The sequence below is a fragment of the Ciconia boyciana genome, chromosome 10, assembly GCF_034638445.1.
Source record: "Ciconia boyciana chromosome 10, ASM3463844v1, whole genome shotgun sequence".
In the NCBI taxonomy this organism is placed as follows: domain Eukaryota; kingdom Metazoa; phylum Chordata; class Aves; order Ciconiiformes; family Ciconiidae; genus Ciconia; species Ciconia boyciana.
This window is the reverse complement of record NC_132943.1, coordinates 1,639,292-1,654,894: the sequence shown is the minus strand read 5'-3', so window position 1 is coordinate 1,654,894 and position 15,603 is coordinate 1,639,292. Positions and strand designations below refer to the sequence as shown.

The 15,603-nt window shown below is 46.9% G+C and overlaps 1 protein-coding gene across 4 annotated transcripts in view; it reads left to right on the top strand.

Annotated features, from left to right (window-relative positions):
• GALNT13 (polypeptide N-acetylgalactosaminyltransferase 13) overlaps positions 1–14,596 on the top strand; it is a 159,224-nt gene extending 144,628 nt beyond the window's left edge. For 3 of the 4 annotated variants that reach the window (XM_072874868.1, XM_072874872.1, XM_072874873.1), the window contains 2 exons: positions 8,605–8,803; positions 12,980–13,053. In XM_072874868.1, the coding sequence (XP_072730969.1) occupies positions 8,605–8,790 (186 nt within the window). In that variant the 3' untranslated portion in view covers positions 8,791–8,803; positions 12,980–13,053. Of the gene's footprint in view, positions 1–8,604; positions 8,804–12,979 lie in introns of all 4 variants that reach the window. The other variant, XM_072874869.1, reaches the window with a different exon arrangement.
• Positions 14,597–15,603: the final 1,007 nt, after the last annotated feature.

Genomic DNA, 15,603 nt, shown 5'->3' with positions numbered 1-15,603 from the left:
AGGAAACAGCGGATGAAAATTGAAACATTTCTTTTAAGCTTTTGCTTTGAAATGTGGATGTGCGGTTTTGCGTGGTGAAATTCACACCAAGGGATTAGCATTTTCTTCAAGATAGGACCTTTCTAATGTGTTATGGTAAGAAGAAAGCATACCAGCCTGCCATTGCACAGCGTTGAACTGCCAGGTAGAAAACCAACAGTGATACTTACCGCTGAGGTGCAATTTGTTTGGTAACTTTTGATACATTCTTGCGTTTAACATTTGAAATTAAACCCATTTTCTCTTTAATAAAGAAGATTATTTTTCTTCTTGCACAAAATGCCCACATATTTTGATAATTTTTAGGTGGTTTTGAGGATGTTCATGTCTGCAATTAACACCCGAGATTTCAGATCTTACATCCTCCTTCATTTCATTCCTGCAAGCAGATGATAATTGATTTTTAACCAGTTTTAGATTATTTTAAATAGACGGTAAGGGGCATAGTGCTGCCCGGCGGCCGAGGACGAGGAGTCGGTGTCGCAGGTTCCGTCTCCGCGGGAAATTAAACGTCACCAAACGCAGCGGGCACGCTGTGCTCAGCCTGGGCGGGCGGCGAACGTCTCCTTGTTCTCGGGCACCCCGAGCAAATCGGGGCAGGGCTCTGCTTTGGGCCAGGGTGGCTGTTTGGTCTCGTTTGGAGAGGCCCTGGGCGGTCCCACGGGGTCCGACAGCCGTCGATGCAGCGCGCTCTTTCGCTCCCGTTCGTAGCACAGCGGCAGCATCCTCTGTCCACCGGTGTGCGGGCTTCTCTGTTTTAAAGTGTAACACCTTAAAATAGCAGGTTTTCAGACTCTGAAACTGGAATATTTCAAGTTCATTTCAGCAAGACCTTAAAGGGTAAATTTTGACTATTGGATACATATTAATTTTAAAAATATTTTTAATGTTATGTTTACGTGCTTCAGCAGCCCAGTCCTAGCTAAGCACAGCCAGCGCCCGCACGCTGGGGGATGCTCTCGCTCCCGCCCCAGCTCTCGCCTTCCCCAAGCGTCGGTCACTGTTCGACAGCCGTGCACGTGGCCCCAGGCAAGGTTCCTCGCAAAAGGCTCGCTCTCTACCCGAAGCGTAGAGAGCAATCCTTCCCGCTGAGAAGGGTTACACTGCCGGTCGCTGTCCTGTCAGTACAGTGGGCACAAGCTCCTGGAAAGGGAGTTCCGCAGCGAGCGCAGTTTGAACCCTGGCCGCCCGACGGTCTGCGCTTGCACGGCTCTGCTGCGCTCAGTTTAAAGATGCTGAATTAGCGTTGGCATATTTCCGTGACTGCAAAGCTAGAAAAATACTGACGAATTTAAAAGAAGTGTAGTAGTTTAAAAAGTATTTCCAGCATTTGATAGAAATGGCTGCTTTTACCTTTCTGCATGAAAAGCTAAATTTCTTTCAACCAAATATGCTCTCCTTTACTTTTAACGTTGGAAGCATGCTGCCTTTTTCTCCTGAGTTTAGCATAAGAGATCCACGATGGAAAATTTCTAAGTAGCTGTGTAAAAACAAAATCAGCCATTAGATGGAGCTCATAAAAAAGAAATACACCAATTTTTTTTATATAAGGGATCTCGAGACAACGGTTTTGCTGTCTGTTCTACGTAGAAACCATGGCCCATTGCATTATGCCCCTTTTTATTTACTGACAAGAATATTTTTGTTAACAATTCTACTCTGTGAACATTCAGACTTCCACTTGCAAGCTTCCCTTTGATGACGGTGGCGGTATTTAAGATCTGTTCGTTAGTGCGCTAATCGCCCCTCGGTGTTTGTTAGTACCCGAGCGTTGCAGGGGGCTGGCTGGGCGGGGGGCACCGTGCAGCGGGGCTGAGCCCTGCTCCCCTTCTGCGCTGCGTGGGAAGGGCGCTTCCCTCATGCAGCCTTCGGCCTCCAAATCCATGCCTATATGCGGTATGCAAATCCATACCTGTATGCAAATCCATATCTGCATGCAGGATGCAAATCCATACCTAATATGCAGTGTGCAAATACACACCTATATGCAGTTTGCAAATCCATGCCTATACGCAGTATGCAAATCCATACCTATACGCAGTATGCAAATCCATACCTATATGCAGTATGCAAATCCATACCTAACATGGCAGTATGCATATCCATACCTATACACAGTATGCAAATCCATACCTATACACAGTATGTGTATCCATACCTAACATGCAGTATGCAAGTCCATACCTATACGCAGTATGGAAATCCATACCTATACGCAGTATGCAAGTCCATACCTAACATGCAGTATGCAAGTCCATACCTATACGCAGTATGCAAGTCCATACCTAACATGCAGTATGCAAGTCCATACCTATACGCAGTATGCAAGTCCATACCTATACGCAGTATTTTTTCCCGAGCAAACCACTGGCTTGTGATTTCCGCCCCCTCCGAGAAACGCTTGCAGCACGTTGCCTGGACGGCTTGCATCCGTTCCTTTGACGGCCAGGGAACGGCGCTCGGAGCTGCATTTCTTCACCTGCGCAGAAGCTGAAGGGAGGCGATCTCTGGCTGTTGGGTGGCGGATTCAGCCCACAGCCTCCTCCCCTTAAGGGTATGTAGGAGTTCGGACTTGGTAATGGACAGCAGGGCCTTGGCCACATCGGGAGGCGCAATGAGAGATGTAAAGAATCACAAGAAGGGATTTCTCAGCAGCGGTTTTCAGACCATTGTCTTTGATTTACATACTGTTACTAAATTTTCTATAATGTTCTAGTTTAGTTTAAACTATGGTATTTAAATATATAATATATTTTTAAATCATAGCAAGTCTTTTCCAAGAATTTATACGTACCTTAATAATATTACAGCTCTCTTAGATATTCCTAGCATTTCTATTTTTTCAAAAATAAACGAGGAGCTGAGAAGATGTTGTGGTGATAAGAAAGGTAAATCTCAAATGTTTTCATACCCATTTGTGAAAGTATCAGATTTAATTGGTTTGAAGCAGGCTATTCAAAAAGCCCCTTCTCTCATTTTCTCTTACCGAAAGTGTCTGAATTGGTGCGAAATGCTTTTTAACGCTTAGAATTATTGATTACATTATACGCTTATTACACACTTCTTGATACATTTTTATTTGCCCTTGAGATGCAAGTTAACTTGAAACGCTGGCAGCAGACGGCGATCCGAAGGTATCAGTGGGTTTGCCAGAACAGCAGATCACGTGCTGAAGGAGAGGCCAAGGATCGGCGTTCGTATTTCGGGTCCAAAATTGAGCTGCGCCGGCAGAGCCGAGAGAAGCGGGGCGTCGACCCCAGGCTCAGCACTGGGCCTTCGCCTTCCTGGGTGCTGGATTCACCCCAGGCTTTTTTAGTGCAACAGGTGACGTGGACTGAAAGAGGGTGAGGACGAGGTCCCAAGGGGAATAAAGTAGAATTAAATACTCAGAAATACAAAGGGTTTGCAGAAGTGGTCGCTGTAGCCCATACGCGTGCTGTCCGAAGTGCACCGTGGCGACTGTTGTCTTGGGAAAAGTCGCGTAAAGTAGGAAGAGACCTTGCTTTCCTGTGCAGGAAGTAGTTCTCAAGTAATTCTTTTGATTAATGCCAAAGACAATTATAAACCTCCTCCACCCCCCTCACAAACAAGCCACGGGAGAGGTACGGGCGCAGCAGAGGTGCTGTGCTGTCGCACCGCGGCGCTGAACCTCGCCTGGTTCGGCACTGCAGGGAGAAGCAGCCTCTCCAGCAACGGCCAGGATCCACGGGCGGCCGGGAACCGGATTTGTGTTATTCCGTTAGAAACCCGGATTTGTGGTGTTATTCGCGTCCAGAGGATCTGCTCCTCGGGATGAGTAGGTCGGGCGTACGGGTGGGTGTGTGGTAAGGTTTTCCAAAGGGTCTGAGGTCTTAAAAAAGGCTGCCCGTGTGAATTGTGTCACTTCAAATTGCATTGAACCTGTTGGATTGTCAGCTGATAACTGAGATAAATCAGCTGATAACTGAGATAAATCAGTTGATAGCTGAGATAAATCAGCTGATAGGTGAGATAAATCAGCTGATAGCTGAGCTAAATCAGTTGATAGCTGAGCTAAATCAGTTGATAGCTGAGATAAATCAGCTGATAACTGAGATAAATCAGCTGATAACTGAGATAAATCAGTTGATAACCGAGATAAATCAGCTGATAACCGAGATAAATCAGTTGATAACTGAGCTAAATCAGCTGATAACCGAGATAAATCAGCTGATAGCTGAGATAAATCAGTTGATAGGTGAGATAAATCAGCTGATAACTGAGATAAATCAGTTGATAGGTGAGATAAATCAGTTGATAACTGAGATAAATCAGCTGATAACTGAGATAAATCAGTTGATAGTTGAGATAAATCAGCTGATAACCGAGATAAATCAGCTGATAACTGAGATAAATCAGTTGATAACCGAGATAAATCAGTTGATAACTGAGATAAATCAGCTGATAACTGAGATAAATCAGTTGATAGTTGAGATAAATCAGCGGATAACTGAGATAAATCAGTTGATAGTTGAGATAAATCAGTTGATAACCGAGATAAATCAGTTGATAGCTGAGATAAATCAGTTGATAGTTGAGATAAATCAGTTGATAACCGAGATAAATCAGCTGATAACTGAGATAAATCAGCGGATAACTGAGATAAATCAGCTGATAGCTGAGATAAATCTCAGATAAATCACTTGGTCACTGTGTGTCAGCAGAGTTATCGAATGGAAACCGAATATTTTGCATTATGTCTTACAGGGTTAAAATCGTGGCGGTGTCTTTACAGGTCATATAAATAACGCAGTATTTGTCAGGGTTCGCACACCTTTTGAAGAAAAAAACAAAACACCACAGAACTGCTGAAAAAGAAAAAGAAAAGCTGTTCAAGTAACTGGGTGTGAATAACCTGTCGCTTGCTTGTTTATTTAATTTGCAATATGGAGAATGTTTTACATCAGGCTTAAAAAGCAAGTTGCATTTTTTTGTTGTTGTTGCAAAACCCCAAATTAAAAGAACCACTTAAAGCATTCATACCTACATAAAACGGAAGTCCGCGCTGAAACAAAATCATCTGCAATCAAGAAGTGATTTTTTTGTTGCTCGAGCGGCTTTTCCATGACGCGGCGTTGCCTTTTGGCCAGGGCACGGCAGGCGCTGGCCGCGGCTCGGGGGCTGCGGCGCTGGCCCCACGGGTCGTGCGGGGTTGCCCACACCTTTTATTCCATGGCTGTTTCCTGCAAGGCAGTTTTCGCTGAGCTGTGTCTTTTCCTTAACCCAGTGGGATAAATTACTTTAGATATTACCTGTAGAAGAAAAAAAGAAGCCCGGTATTGATATTAATATTTATATTGTCTCAAAAGAAGCCCTCGTATGCACCAAATGTTAATGGGATAGTCTGGATTTCAGGGAACGCTAGATAAAGAAGCCTGCTGTCACCAGGAGCAGCGGCAGCAATGAGCTTCAGGCTGCAGCCACCCGAACGCGCTGTTCCCAGGAGGGGACCCTGCGTCTGGGCAGCTGCTCCGCTTCTGATGCGAAACGCCTTTTAACGCTTCAGGCAATACTCATTTACAGCATTCTTAAACATTTTTTTTCTGAATGTTTTTGCATCTTGGCAGGACTTTTTTTTTTTCCTTCTCTTTTTTTTTTTTTTTTTAATCCATTGCCTTCCATTATTGAATTTTAATGCTTTTCTTTCCTACTTCTTGAACAGCACATTAAGATTCCTGGCCCTTTCTCAAGCTGCCCATTACACAGCAAGGGCAGGTCTATAAATCCAGCTGTAGCAACGGGACGTGCCAAGTTAGAATTTCCCGGCTTTCAAAGGCTTCCTATCAGCATGTGGTTTATAAGATATTTATAATGCATAAATGCTATTTGCTTTGGAATGGGGGTGGGAAACGAGGCGGTGGATCAGCAGAAAAAGATCTGGGAGTCAGGATGGGCTGGAGCCGGAGTGGCTCTGTCGGCATGTGACCTTGCTTGTCTAATGGAACCCGTTTTTCCGATTTGGCTGAGTAGTTAGTTGTTTGTTTTGGCCCTGTATTGGAGCGCTGGTCTTGGTGGAGGCATCTGTGCAGGAGTTACATACAGCTGGTGTTGGGCTGCCAAGTAGATCCATCAGGTTGAGGCTGGAAGCCGTGCGGAGCGTGTCCAGGTTTGTGCTCACGTGCCCGGGGACTCCCGTTCTGTCACCCAGTGACGTCCAGGCAAATTCAGTACGTAAAGCGTGATCAAATCTTATGACGTGTAACCCACACGAATGAACTCGGGGAGAAAATAATGTTGTAGATATGTCACATCTGATAGAAAATAGTTTCATTTCCTCAGGCGTGAACAATGCCGTCAGGATTTGATGTTGCGTAATGACTGTTACTTGTCACTAAACACGGTGCCTGTGCAAAGCTGTTGAATTTGCATTCACAAAGAGATGAGGGTCTTCACAAAAAATGTTTCTCCAGTCACTGTTTGACTCCAGTTTCCTTTTTTTCCCCCTTCTGTCGTCAGTATGCTGGTAAATGGGAATATAGCTTTGAGGTAAGTTTGGTATCAACTGCAACCCCCGTGCCAAGCCCTAGAATAGCGCACCTTGCTCGCTCCTTTAGCAGTGCTGTGTAAAAGCGACGTGACGTAGTGCCTTCCCGTAGATACTACTCAACATCCCAAACCTGATGTGCGCAGGCAGTCACTCTGTGGTCTCAGGCTGCCAGGGCCGTACGCAGAACAGATGTGTCAGGCTGACGATAACTCAGGAACATCGTGTCAGAAAAGTGGTTTGATGGAAGGTGGATGCTGACGCCGGTGCGGGCGGGAGGGTGCCGCTGGGGTCCCTGCCCGCTCCCCCGGCTTCATCGGCGCTCGCGAGGGAACGGCGAAGTCCTGCTGCTAGCAGGGGAGCGGGCGTGGGGAACATCCGCAGGGAAACGACGCGTTCCCCAGCAGACGGCGTGGGGATGGATGGCGGAGAAGCACGGGAGCACATGGACGCAGTCTCTGTGAACGACCGGCTTGCTTCTCGTGCTGGCCGCGTACTTTACCAAGCCTTTTTGTTTCTGGTCACGGATGATGTAAATACACGTGGCTTCATCCATGTCGCATCTGCTGGTCTGCATCCTTCAAACAATTGCAGGCTTGGTGACTGTTTCCCTTCTTAAAGTTATGGGACCAGCTGGACTTGGTGTAGTCAAACTAACTTCTACCATAAGAGATTACAGCTAATAGTTTGAATATTCCTATAAGTTGCAGTCTTATTGCTAACTTCTGCCATAAGAGATTACGGCCAATAGTTATCTGACTATTCCTATAAATTGCAGTCTTATTACTATGTATTTGAAAGGACTTAGTTCTTCAAAACTGAGTCGGGAGAACATTGCAGGTTTTTTTATTACCTTCTTAGAAAGTAATGTTTAATAAAACGAGTGAAGGGGACAAATGATCTCTTACTGCCATTACTAGAGATTTTCCAAAGTCAGTGCAGCCTCGCTGATTTGCATAAATTAAACTTGCTGTCTCATGTTCAGAGAAGAGTCTGGTGAGATTACCCAAATAATGCTTAGTGCTATTTATACCCGCGTGAAGAATCTACTAAGTTTAGGCATTTAATACAATATAAACATGCAATATAGAGAGATCATTAAATTTCAAAGTAATTTATTTATGTATTTCTGTTTTGCCTTAAAAGAATAGTAGACAGAAGCGAACGCAAAGCAATAACGCATAATGAAACAAAACCAAGCATTGATGTTCGCGCTGGTTACTGAGCGTGACATTATAAGGACATTTGTTCTCGATATTTTTAGTGGCCTCTTTATCTGTACATTACTTTTTCCCTTACCAAACCAAGGACAAGAGCAGGAGAGGGCGAGGGGGCAGCAGCCGGGGCCGGGGTGCGGGAGGAGCATCCCCAGGCTGCACAGGCAGCACCAGCCCCGGGCACCCGCCGTGATCGGACACCGACTGCTGGCTGCCGCGGCTTCGGGCGGGATTTAGGGAAATAAAAGCTCCCCTCCACCTCAGCCTGCCTGGTATCGGCACGGTAAAGGAAGAGCTGAAATCACAGTTGGCAAAAAAATTCTTCTCTCCTTATATGTAAATGTTTACTTGGTTATATTTTTAATTTAGTAATGCTCGAGTAGGCTTCAGGATGTTTAGTACAGGATATTACTGCAGCAGAAACATCATCTCTGCCCAGATCTTGCTGCGCAATGGGAAATCATGATTGCCGCAAGGCAACGTGTACGTGGGGGGAGGATTCAGAGGCACGCTCGGGTCTAAAATGCAAAATGTGAAGTGAATGGGTCTCAAGTGGACCGGTCCCTCAAAGCAGAGCAGTGAGAACGTCTTTGTGAATCTGAAGCTTAGTTCATGAATACGCCTATTTACGTCTGCGTTACCTGTGTGTAAGCTAGCGCAGTTTGCCTACGTTTGGCACCGGAGTATTCCCAGGCACAGTTATCCACGAGTAATTCCCGTACGAGTGCTCGTAGCTTCGTCTGGTTCACTGCTGTGGGTGTCTGATCAAACCCTCTGTTGCCTTTCCCTTTGTTTGTCTTGGTCTTTGCTGGTTTTGTTTACTTTTACCATTTTTCTGTTGTGCAGACCCATACATTTCTTCATATAATCACCCAGTCGTGCCTGACGCTAAGCAGGATAGAGGATGGCACCCATGGTCCCACTGTGGAGGCTTGCAGTGGCAGCCCCTTGCAGACGTGGATGCTAAGGAACTACACGAGGCTGGAAGTCTTTAGAAACATTTTTTACAGCCCCACTGACTATTTCCTTTAACAAACGGTTGGAGGTTGGTATTAAAAAGCAAATATAGCGTGTAGTGATTTAAGCTATTCCCAGAAAAATGCTTCTCCATTCTCTGCCTGTTAAACTCAACTGAATTTCTTTCTTGTTTTCTCAGATGATTATACAGATATATGATGGTATAGATGTTTAATGTTAGTTACTGTTAATTATAACTAATTTTATATGAATTCAACTGCCTTGAGCTACCGCCATGATCTACTGATGTCAACGTGATCGTTACTGTTTGTGATAGCTGAAGATGTGACCCCTGTTCCAAGACATATAAATAATGCCGATTGCGTAATGTTTTTCAGAAACAGTTCGTTTTGAAAATTCCCAATTTTGAGTCATTCAATCCTAGAGATATTAGTCACAGATAATTGCAAAACTTCAACAGATACTTTCAAAACATTAACCCCTGAAGGAATCAAAAGATGGTGCCAGCCACTGTTCTCCTTCCCTAGACAGTTTTGCTGGGTAGTACAGCGGGTAGTACAGCAGGTAGTACAGCGGGTAGTACAACGGGTAGTACAGCAGGTAGTACAGCGGGTAGTACAACGGGTAGTACAGCGGGTAGTACAGCGGGTAGTACAGTGGGTAGTACAGCGGATAGTACAGCGGTTAGTACAACGGGTAGTACAGCGGGTAGTACAGTGGGTAGTACAGTGGGTAGTACAGCGGTTAGTACAACGGGTAGTACAGCAGTTAGTACAACGGGTAGTACAGCGGTTAGTACAACGGGTAGCACAGTGGGTAGTACAACGGGTAGTACAGCGGGTAGTACAGCGGGTAGTACAGCAGGTAGTACAGCGGGTAGTGGCGGGGCAGCACCCGTGCAGGGTCCGAGCGGGGGTTGCTCTCGCCTCTTACCTGCTCCCCAGTCAGACGGCGTTGCCTTGGTCTCCGGGAGCGTCCATCGAAGGCAGGGGAAGGCGGCTCTCCTTCCTGGCAGACCCCCCTAACTGGAGCCGGCAGGGTCTCGGCAGGGGCCGTGGACTTTCGGCGTCACCCCGCACAGCGGGGGGCCGATGGCGTCCCGCCCCGCTCAAGCACTCCTCGCAGAGGCTATTTCAAGAAATGGCTTTTTTCGTTGTCGAAGTACCTCTTCTGCCACGGACAACATCTTGCTGGCGTCTTTCATTCGCAAAAGGCTCTTTTTAAAACTGAGAACTTCCCCAGCTGCTGACGCTGCTGGTATCTGTCACGACCACGCGAGCAAAGCGTGAAGGAGTGAAGGATCCGTGCGCCATCGTTTTGCCATAATGCATGCTGAGCCGAGCCTCATCAGAGCTATTGTGTGCGTACATTTGGTAAGCGGGAAACTACAGCGCTTGCTCCTGCGCATCTGCATGTCTGTGCAGCCAGCCCTGCGCCCATGCGTGTGCTCCCACGTTTGGGGAAAACACAAATTTTAGGCTGGCTTGTATGAGTATCATATTGCCCAGTAATTAATTGTTTTCCAAGCAAACGAGACCCTTTTTGTAATAGCATAAATAATGATAGAACACAGAAAGAAAAAATCTATGAGGCGGTTGAAAATCCCAATGATATGGTAGTCTAGCATGAAATTATGCACTGAATAAAAGGGAACAGCTGATGAGGGCAGCAGCAGCATTTTTAGGCTTGTTTGCATTTCTGGTTATAGTAGAAAATGATAGCAGCTTAATTGCACTTAAAACAATATAAGTGAAGAATCAGTGATACTTTGAGCAGTGCTATTTAGTAAACAAGCTATTTCTGTTAGCACTACTAATTCTTTCCTCTTGTAATTAGAGGAAAAAATGCCTTATATTCATCACTGAATGCATATCAAATGGCCCCTCGGTGATTTGGTATAATATCTGCAGGCTTCTCTTTGAGAATTGCGTAATAGTTTGTTTTAAACTGAGGAGCGAATCTCTAGGGACAAGCTATTGAAAGAACATTCATAATACAAATTAGGAGCGTTAACGTGTGACATGGCAATGCGGGACGAACCGCAGCGTAAAGTTAAACAGTGCAACAGCGCAGGTATAGGTTTGGATAACGAAACTGCATCGCTTGTCGGCAATGTTAGCGTTCCCCAGCAGTTTAACTGAAGCACCAGACAATAGTCTTTTTTTTTTTTTTTTAATACGAAGATACACAAATGGTGTTTATTAGCAGTGACATCAGAGACACTAGTTGCTAAAATGACTCCTTATTTGCATAACTTCAGTTACGGTAGTATCGTTTATATTTTATTACAGCAGTATGCATGCTCGTAAGTGCGAGGGAGCAAGCAGCCTCCACCGCTCCGGTAGCCACCGTCTCGAAGGAGACCGCTGCAATGCTGCTGCTCCAAGGCTTCGGGCCGGGCTCTGCTGTCGTGGGGTTGATTCATCCTTTCTCCCTCCTCCACGAGGCTGCAGAATTTTGCCGCCCATCCTTGTTCCCGTGTTTGTTCCTTTGCATGGTGTCTGACGTAAAATTGGTCTCTGCTCCAGTGGAGGATCTGCAAACAAGATTTCAGTCCTCAAATCACCTATTCCCTTGGTTGTTCTTGCTGGGGCAGGGTTATAATCCCTGTGGAGCTGCTATACAAGAACTCAGACCTTGTTTGACCACTTTACCTGGAGCATTTTAAACCTACCTGTGTAGGTTGCATGACTATTTTTAGAAGCAATGGAAGGACAGAGTCCGTATAATCCCGCGGGGCAGCGGAGCTAGTGCAGGACCTGTCCCGCAGCGGGCAGCAGACGGCCCCGGGGCTACGTCTGCCCTAGTAAAGAGCGCAGAGAAGAGGAGCGGGTCCGTGCAGGGAGCTGAAGCCTGTGAGCACGGCTCTTGGTCTCGTGGCAAGAGATGGGCGCCCGTGCTGGCTTTGTTCTGCCAAACCCGTGGCATGGCCTTATGGCTGCGGAGGGAGAGGAACCGATCTTTAAAACACTGGGGGACAAACTAAACAAGGGCCAAAGTCTTGATTTTCTGAATCGGGTGCGGTAGCAAACAGAGCTGTTCACTTCAGAAGTGTTAAGCTGATACCGAGCTTGCAAGGCCATCGATGGGCGCGGTGCACGGCCGTCGATGGATGCCAGCACGGTGCATGGCCGTCGCGCTCTGCCAGAGTTGTGCAGGGCTTGTCGGGAGCAAACCCGCTGCCAGCCGGGCTCTGAGCTGCGGCCAGGGGAGCACGGGGTGCTGGGCTGGCGCGCGGGGATCCGGCGAGGCGGTCCCCAGCCCTGCCAGCCCAGATGCAGCTTCGCCCTCAGCCGTACGCAGACCACGCTGTCCTGCAGCATCGCGCTCCCCTGCTCCCGTGTGTTTCACCGTATGGGTTACGCAGACGTACGGCTGCTGACGTAACGTGTGCATGTGCAGATTTGCTCATAATACGGTTTTAATTGTTTTCTCAGGAACTGAAAGACCTTTTAGGAAATAGTAAATTGGTAAATGCAACACTTCCTAGCAAAGGCGCTTAAGGTGTGTGCTTAATTGCTGTGATTTTGTGTGTAAAACCCCCAGGTCAAGCCCGGAGGAGTGACGGAGGGAACATCTGCTGCTCAGCTGCGAATGCGCCTGTCTTGCTTTATCTAAGTACACGACTTCACATTTAACTTCCCTGGATCTCTTTATGATCATGTTCTCCCGGTGCTTTTGAACAGAAGATGATTTATTTCTTCAAAATAAGTTCTATTTCCCTTCTGACTCTCTCATTCCTCAGAAATACAGTGTCATGTGGTAGGAATAGAAAGGGGTGGGTGTCTCAAAGAAGAAAAAATGTATTGGAAACAGAAGAGTTTTCATCTGTATGTTACCGTTGTTCATACAGTACGTAGCAAATGTATTTCCACTGCTCTGAAATGCACGCGTGTTCAGGTTGCTGGAGTCTAAGCTCCTGAATCCAAAATACTGTTGCTTTGAAATAATATTTCCTTGCACTTACTTTGTACTTCTGTTGCATTTATTTGTTGCTGGGCTCAGCAGAGTTGCTCGCTCCCCGGGTTGCCTGGCCACGCGTGGGAAGGTGAGCTGGGCACCCCGTGGAGCAGCAAGTAGCGTGGTAGAGGTCTCGTAGAGCCGTACGAGAGACAGCCGGGAAGGAGTACCTGCCTCGTGGCTTGTGTAGTGACTAGAATAATACTGAAATAAGAGCGAAAATGCAATTACTGGTTTTCAGCAGTAATTATCTTGCTGCAGCTCTTACCCTCCTCTATTGCAGAAGCTCACCCTGAGGCACGTCAACAGCAACCAGTGTCTGGATGAGCCAACGGAGGAGGACAAGATGGTTCCCACCATGAGGGAGTGCGGTGACAGCCGTTCCCAGCAGTGGCTGCTGCGCAACATGACCCTGGGTGCCTGAAGCCGGCGCAGACCCGCTGCCTCGGCCGGGATGTCCTCCTCCTCCTCCCTTCCTCCTTGCTGAGGCCGAAGCCCTCTCCACATCCCAGCTGTCAGAGCAAAGTCACGGGCGTTTTCCTTGATGCGGCGGGTCTCCACGTGCCCCTTCGAAACCTGGGACTGTTCAAAAGAAGCTCATCTGATCCTATAAATGTCAAAACACGTGCTGTTATCAACACAAATGTGCTCAAAAATGGTCCCAGAGAAACCTCTGTGAACCCTACATCAAAGAGGTTGGGATGGAGGGTGTTTTCTGTCTGTCACACAGCACGACGGAGAAGGACCCAATATAGAACACCTTATGGCACTAACTGGCACTGGGAACCATCCTGGCAGGCGTCTCCTGAGCTGGATGTGTTGGTGCTGGTCTTTCTTGGCAATGTGGTGGGGATATTTGCTGTTCTCTGGTGTCGAGTGGGACTCGGTGAAGAACCACACTGAGCAGCAAAGTCGCCAGAGTGAAAGCTTCGTGGCTTGTGCCGGGAAAAAAATGGGATCTGGTGTTTGGAAAAGCAGCAAAAACTGAGCAAAGACTGCACTCAGAAATTGAAATTAAATCAAATGAGGCAACAGCAAAAGACACGGGAACAACGTAAAGAAGGAGGAGTGACACCGGTGGGTAAGTCAGACCAGTGCAGATTGAACTGTCCTCTGCAGCGGGAAGAGCCACGGCTGGGGCTGACACCTGGGGAGCTGCACGGGGTTGGAGGTGCCGACACCTGGCCCTCTGAGGCCGCCGGAGACCGAGGCTTGGTCCGAACTCGATGCCTAGCTGCTACCTGTAAGCATTAGTATATACCTGCATCCTGTATAAACCGCAGAGAGCTTCATCCGTGGATCCCCTACGCACAGAGGATAGCACTGGATTGACTCTGAGTTCTGGCTCCAGATGTTCTTGCTTCGATAGTGATGACAGATGCTTATTTATATTTTTAATAATTTTGTGGCTTAATCATGTTGTTAGCGTGGTTCTTAAAAACGGGCTGACGGCACGCAGTCATGTTGGAGGCGTCGCAGGAACACATGCCGTGCCGGCCCACGGTGGGGTGTGGGGAAGGATCCTATACGTACAGGTGACATTTCCTATACATACAGGTGACATTTCCTATATGTACTGGTGACGTTTCCTTCAGTGACCCCAGCAGCACGCACTCCCCAAAATGCATCTGTTGCGGCCGGGCCGGGCTGGGCTGGGTTTTTGGCAGTGGTCTGTAACGTCCCATTGCCTGGGGGGTTCAAGAGACCTAAATCACAGGGCAGCAGCCGCAGTGTAATTTCTGCGGGGGTAAGTGGTGAGATGGTTTCCCATTATTTCACTCACAATTCCTCAAAAGGTCTGTTTATGCACTGGGTCATTAAAAATTACAGTATTTTCTGTATAATGCTCTGGTTGTTATGGATTAATATTGTCATATATGTAAGTATTATGAATTCATAGATCATCCATATTTTCTTGATACACGTCATTAAATGAAAAATAGAAGAACATTAAATTGGAAAAGTGATTGCTGTGCATGCATGGGAGCTAGAGGATCACGGATTAACTCAGACTGGAAGCTCATCTAGTCCAGCCTCCCTGCTCAAAGTAGGGTCAAACACTTCCAGTTCTCATCTTCAAATCGCCACAAAAGTACACAATATGGCTCAAAAGCTAGCAAAACAGGAGAAGGCTGTAATTCTTCTTCATAGAGCATGCAAACATCATGAACAAATTTAAACACCAATCTCCATGCAGAAAAAAATTAATAAATTGTTTCTTCATCTCCTTTCCACGGGCCTTTGCCACACGAACAGCCACTCATGCTGGTCGGTCATGTATCCAGCCACTTGGCTTTTCATAGAATCATTCAGGTTGGAAAAGACCTCTAAGATCATCTGGTCCAACCGTCAACCCAACACCTCCATGCCTACTAAACCATGTCCCGAGGTGCCACGTCTACACGTTTTTTGAACTCCTCCAGGGATGGTGACTCCACCACCTCTCTGGGCAGCCCCTTCCAATGCTTAACCATCCTTTCAGTAAAGAAATTTTTCCTGATGTCCAGTCTAAACCTCTCCTGACGCAACTTGAAACCGTTTCCTCTCATCCTATCGCTAGTTACTTTTGCACGTCATTGCAGAAATAAATGTTGGGGAAGGTCCTACAGCATCCGGGAGCATTGGGAGAGGGCAGTTGGTGAGGCCATCTCCTCTGGGTGCCTCCGGTCGTCCTTAGGAAATAGCCCTGGCTGCGAAGGGTGAAGGCTGCCAAGCCTCCTACGCTGCCCTGTTCAGACCATGAGGTTTTCTTGATGTCGTAGCTGGAGGGTGATGACGAGGCGCAATCGGTGTGCAGCTGTCTAGGCTTGAGGTGCAACCTCAAAAACAGATGAAGAAAGGACTATTTTTCTCCTTAGAATTACTATAAAGGTTAATATTCTTGTAACGTCTATAAGCCCTGGACTA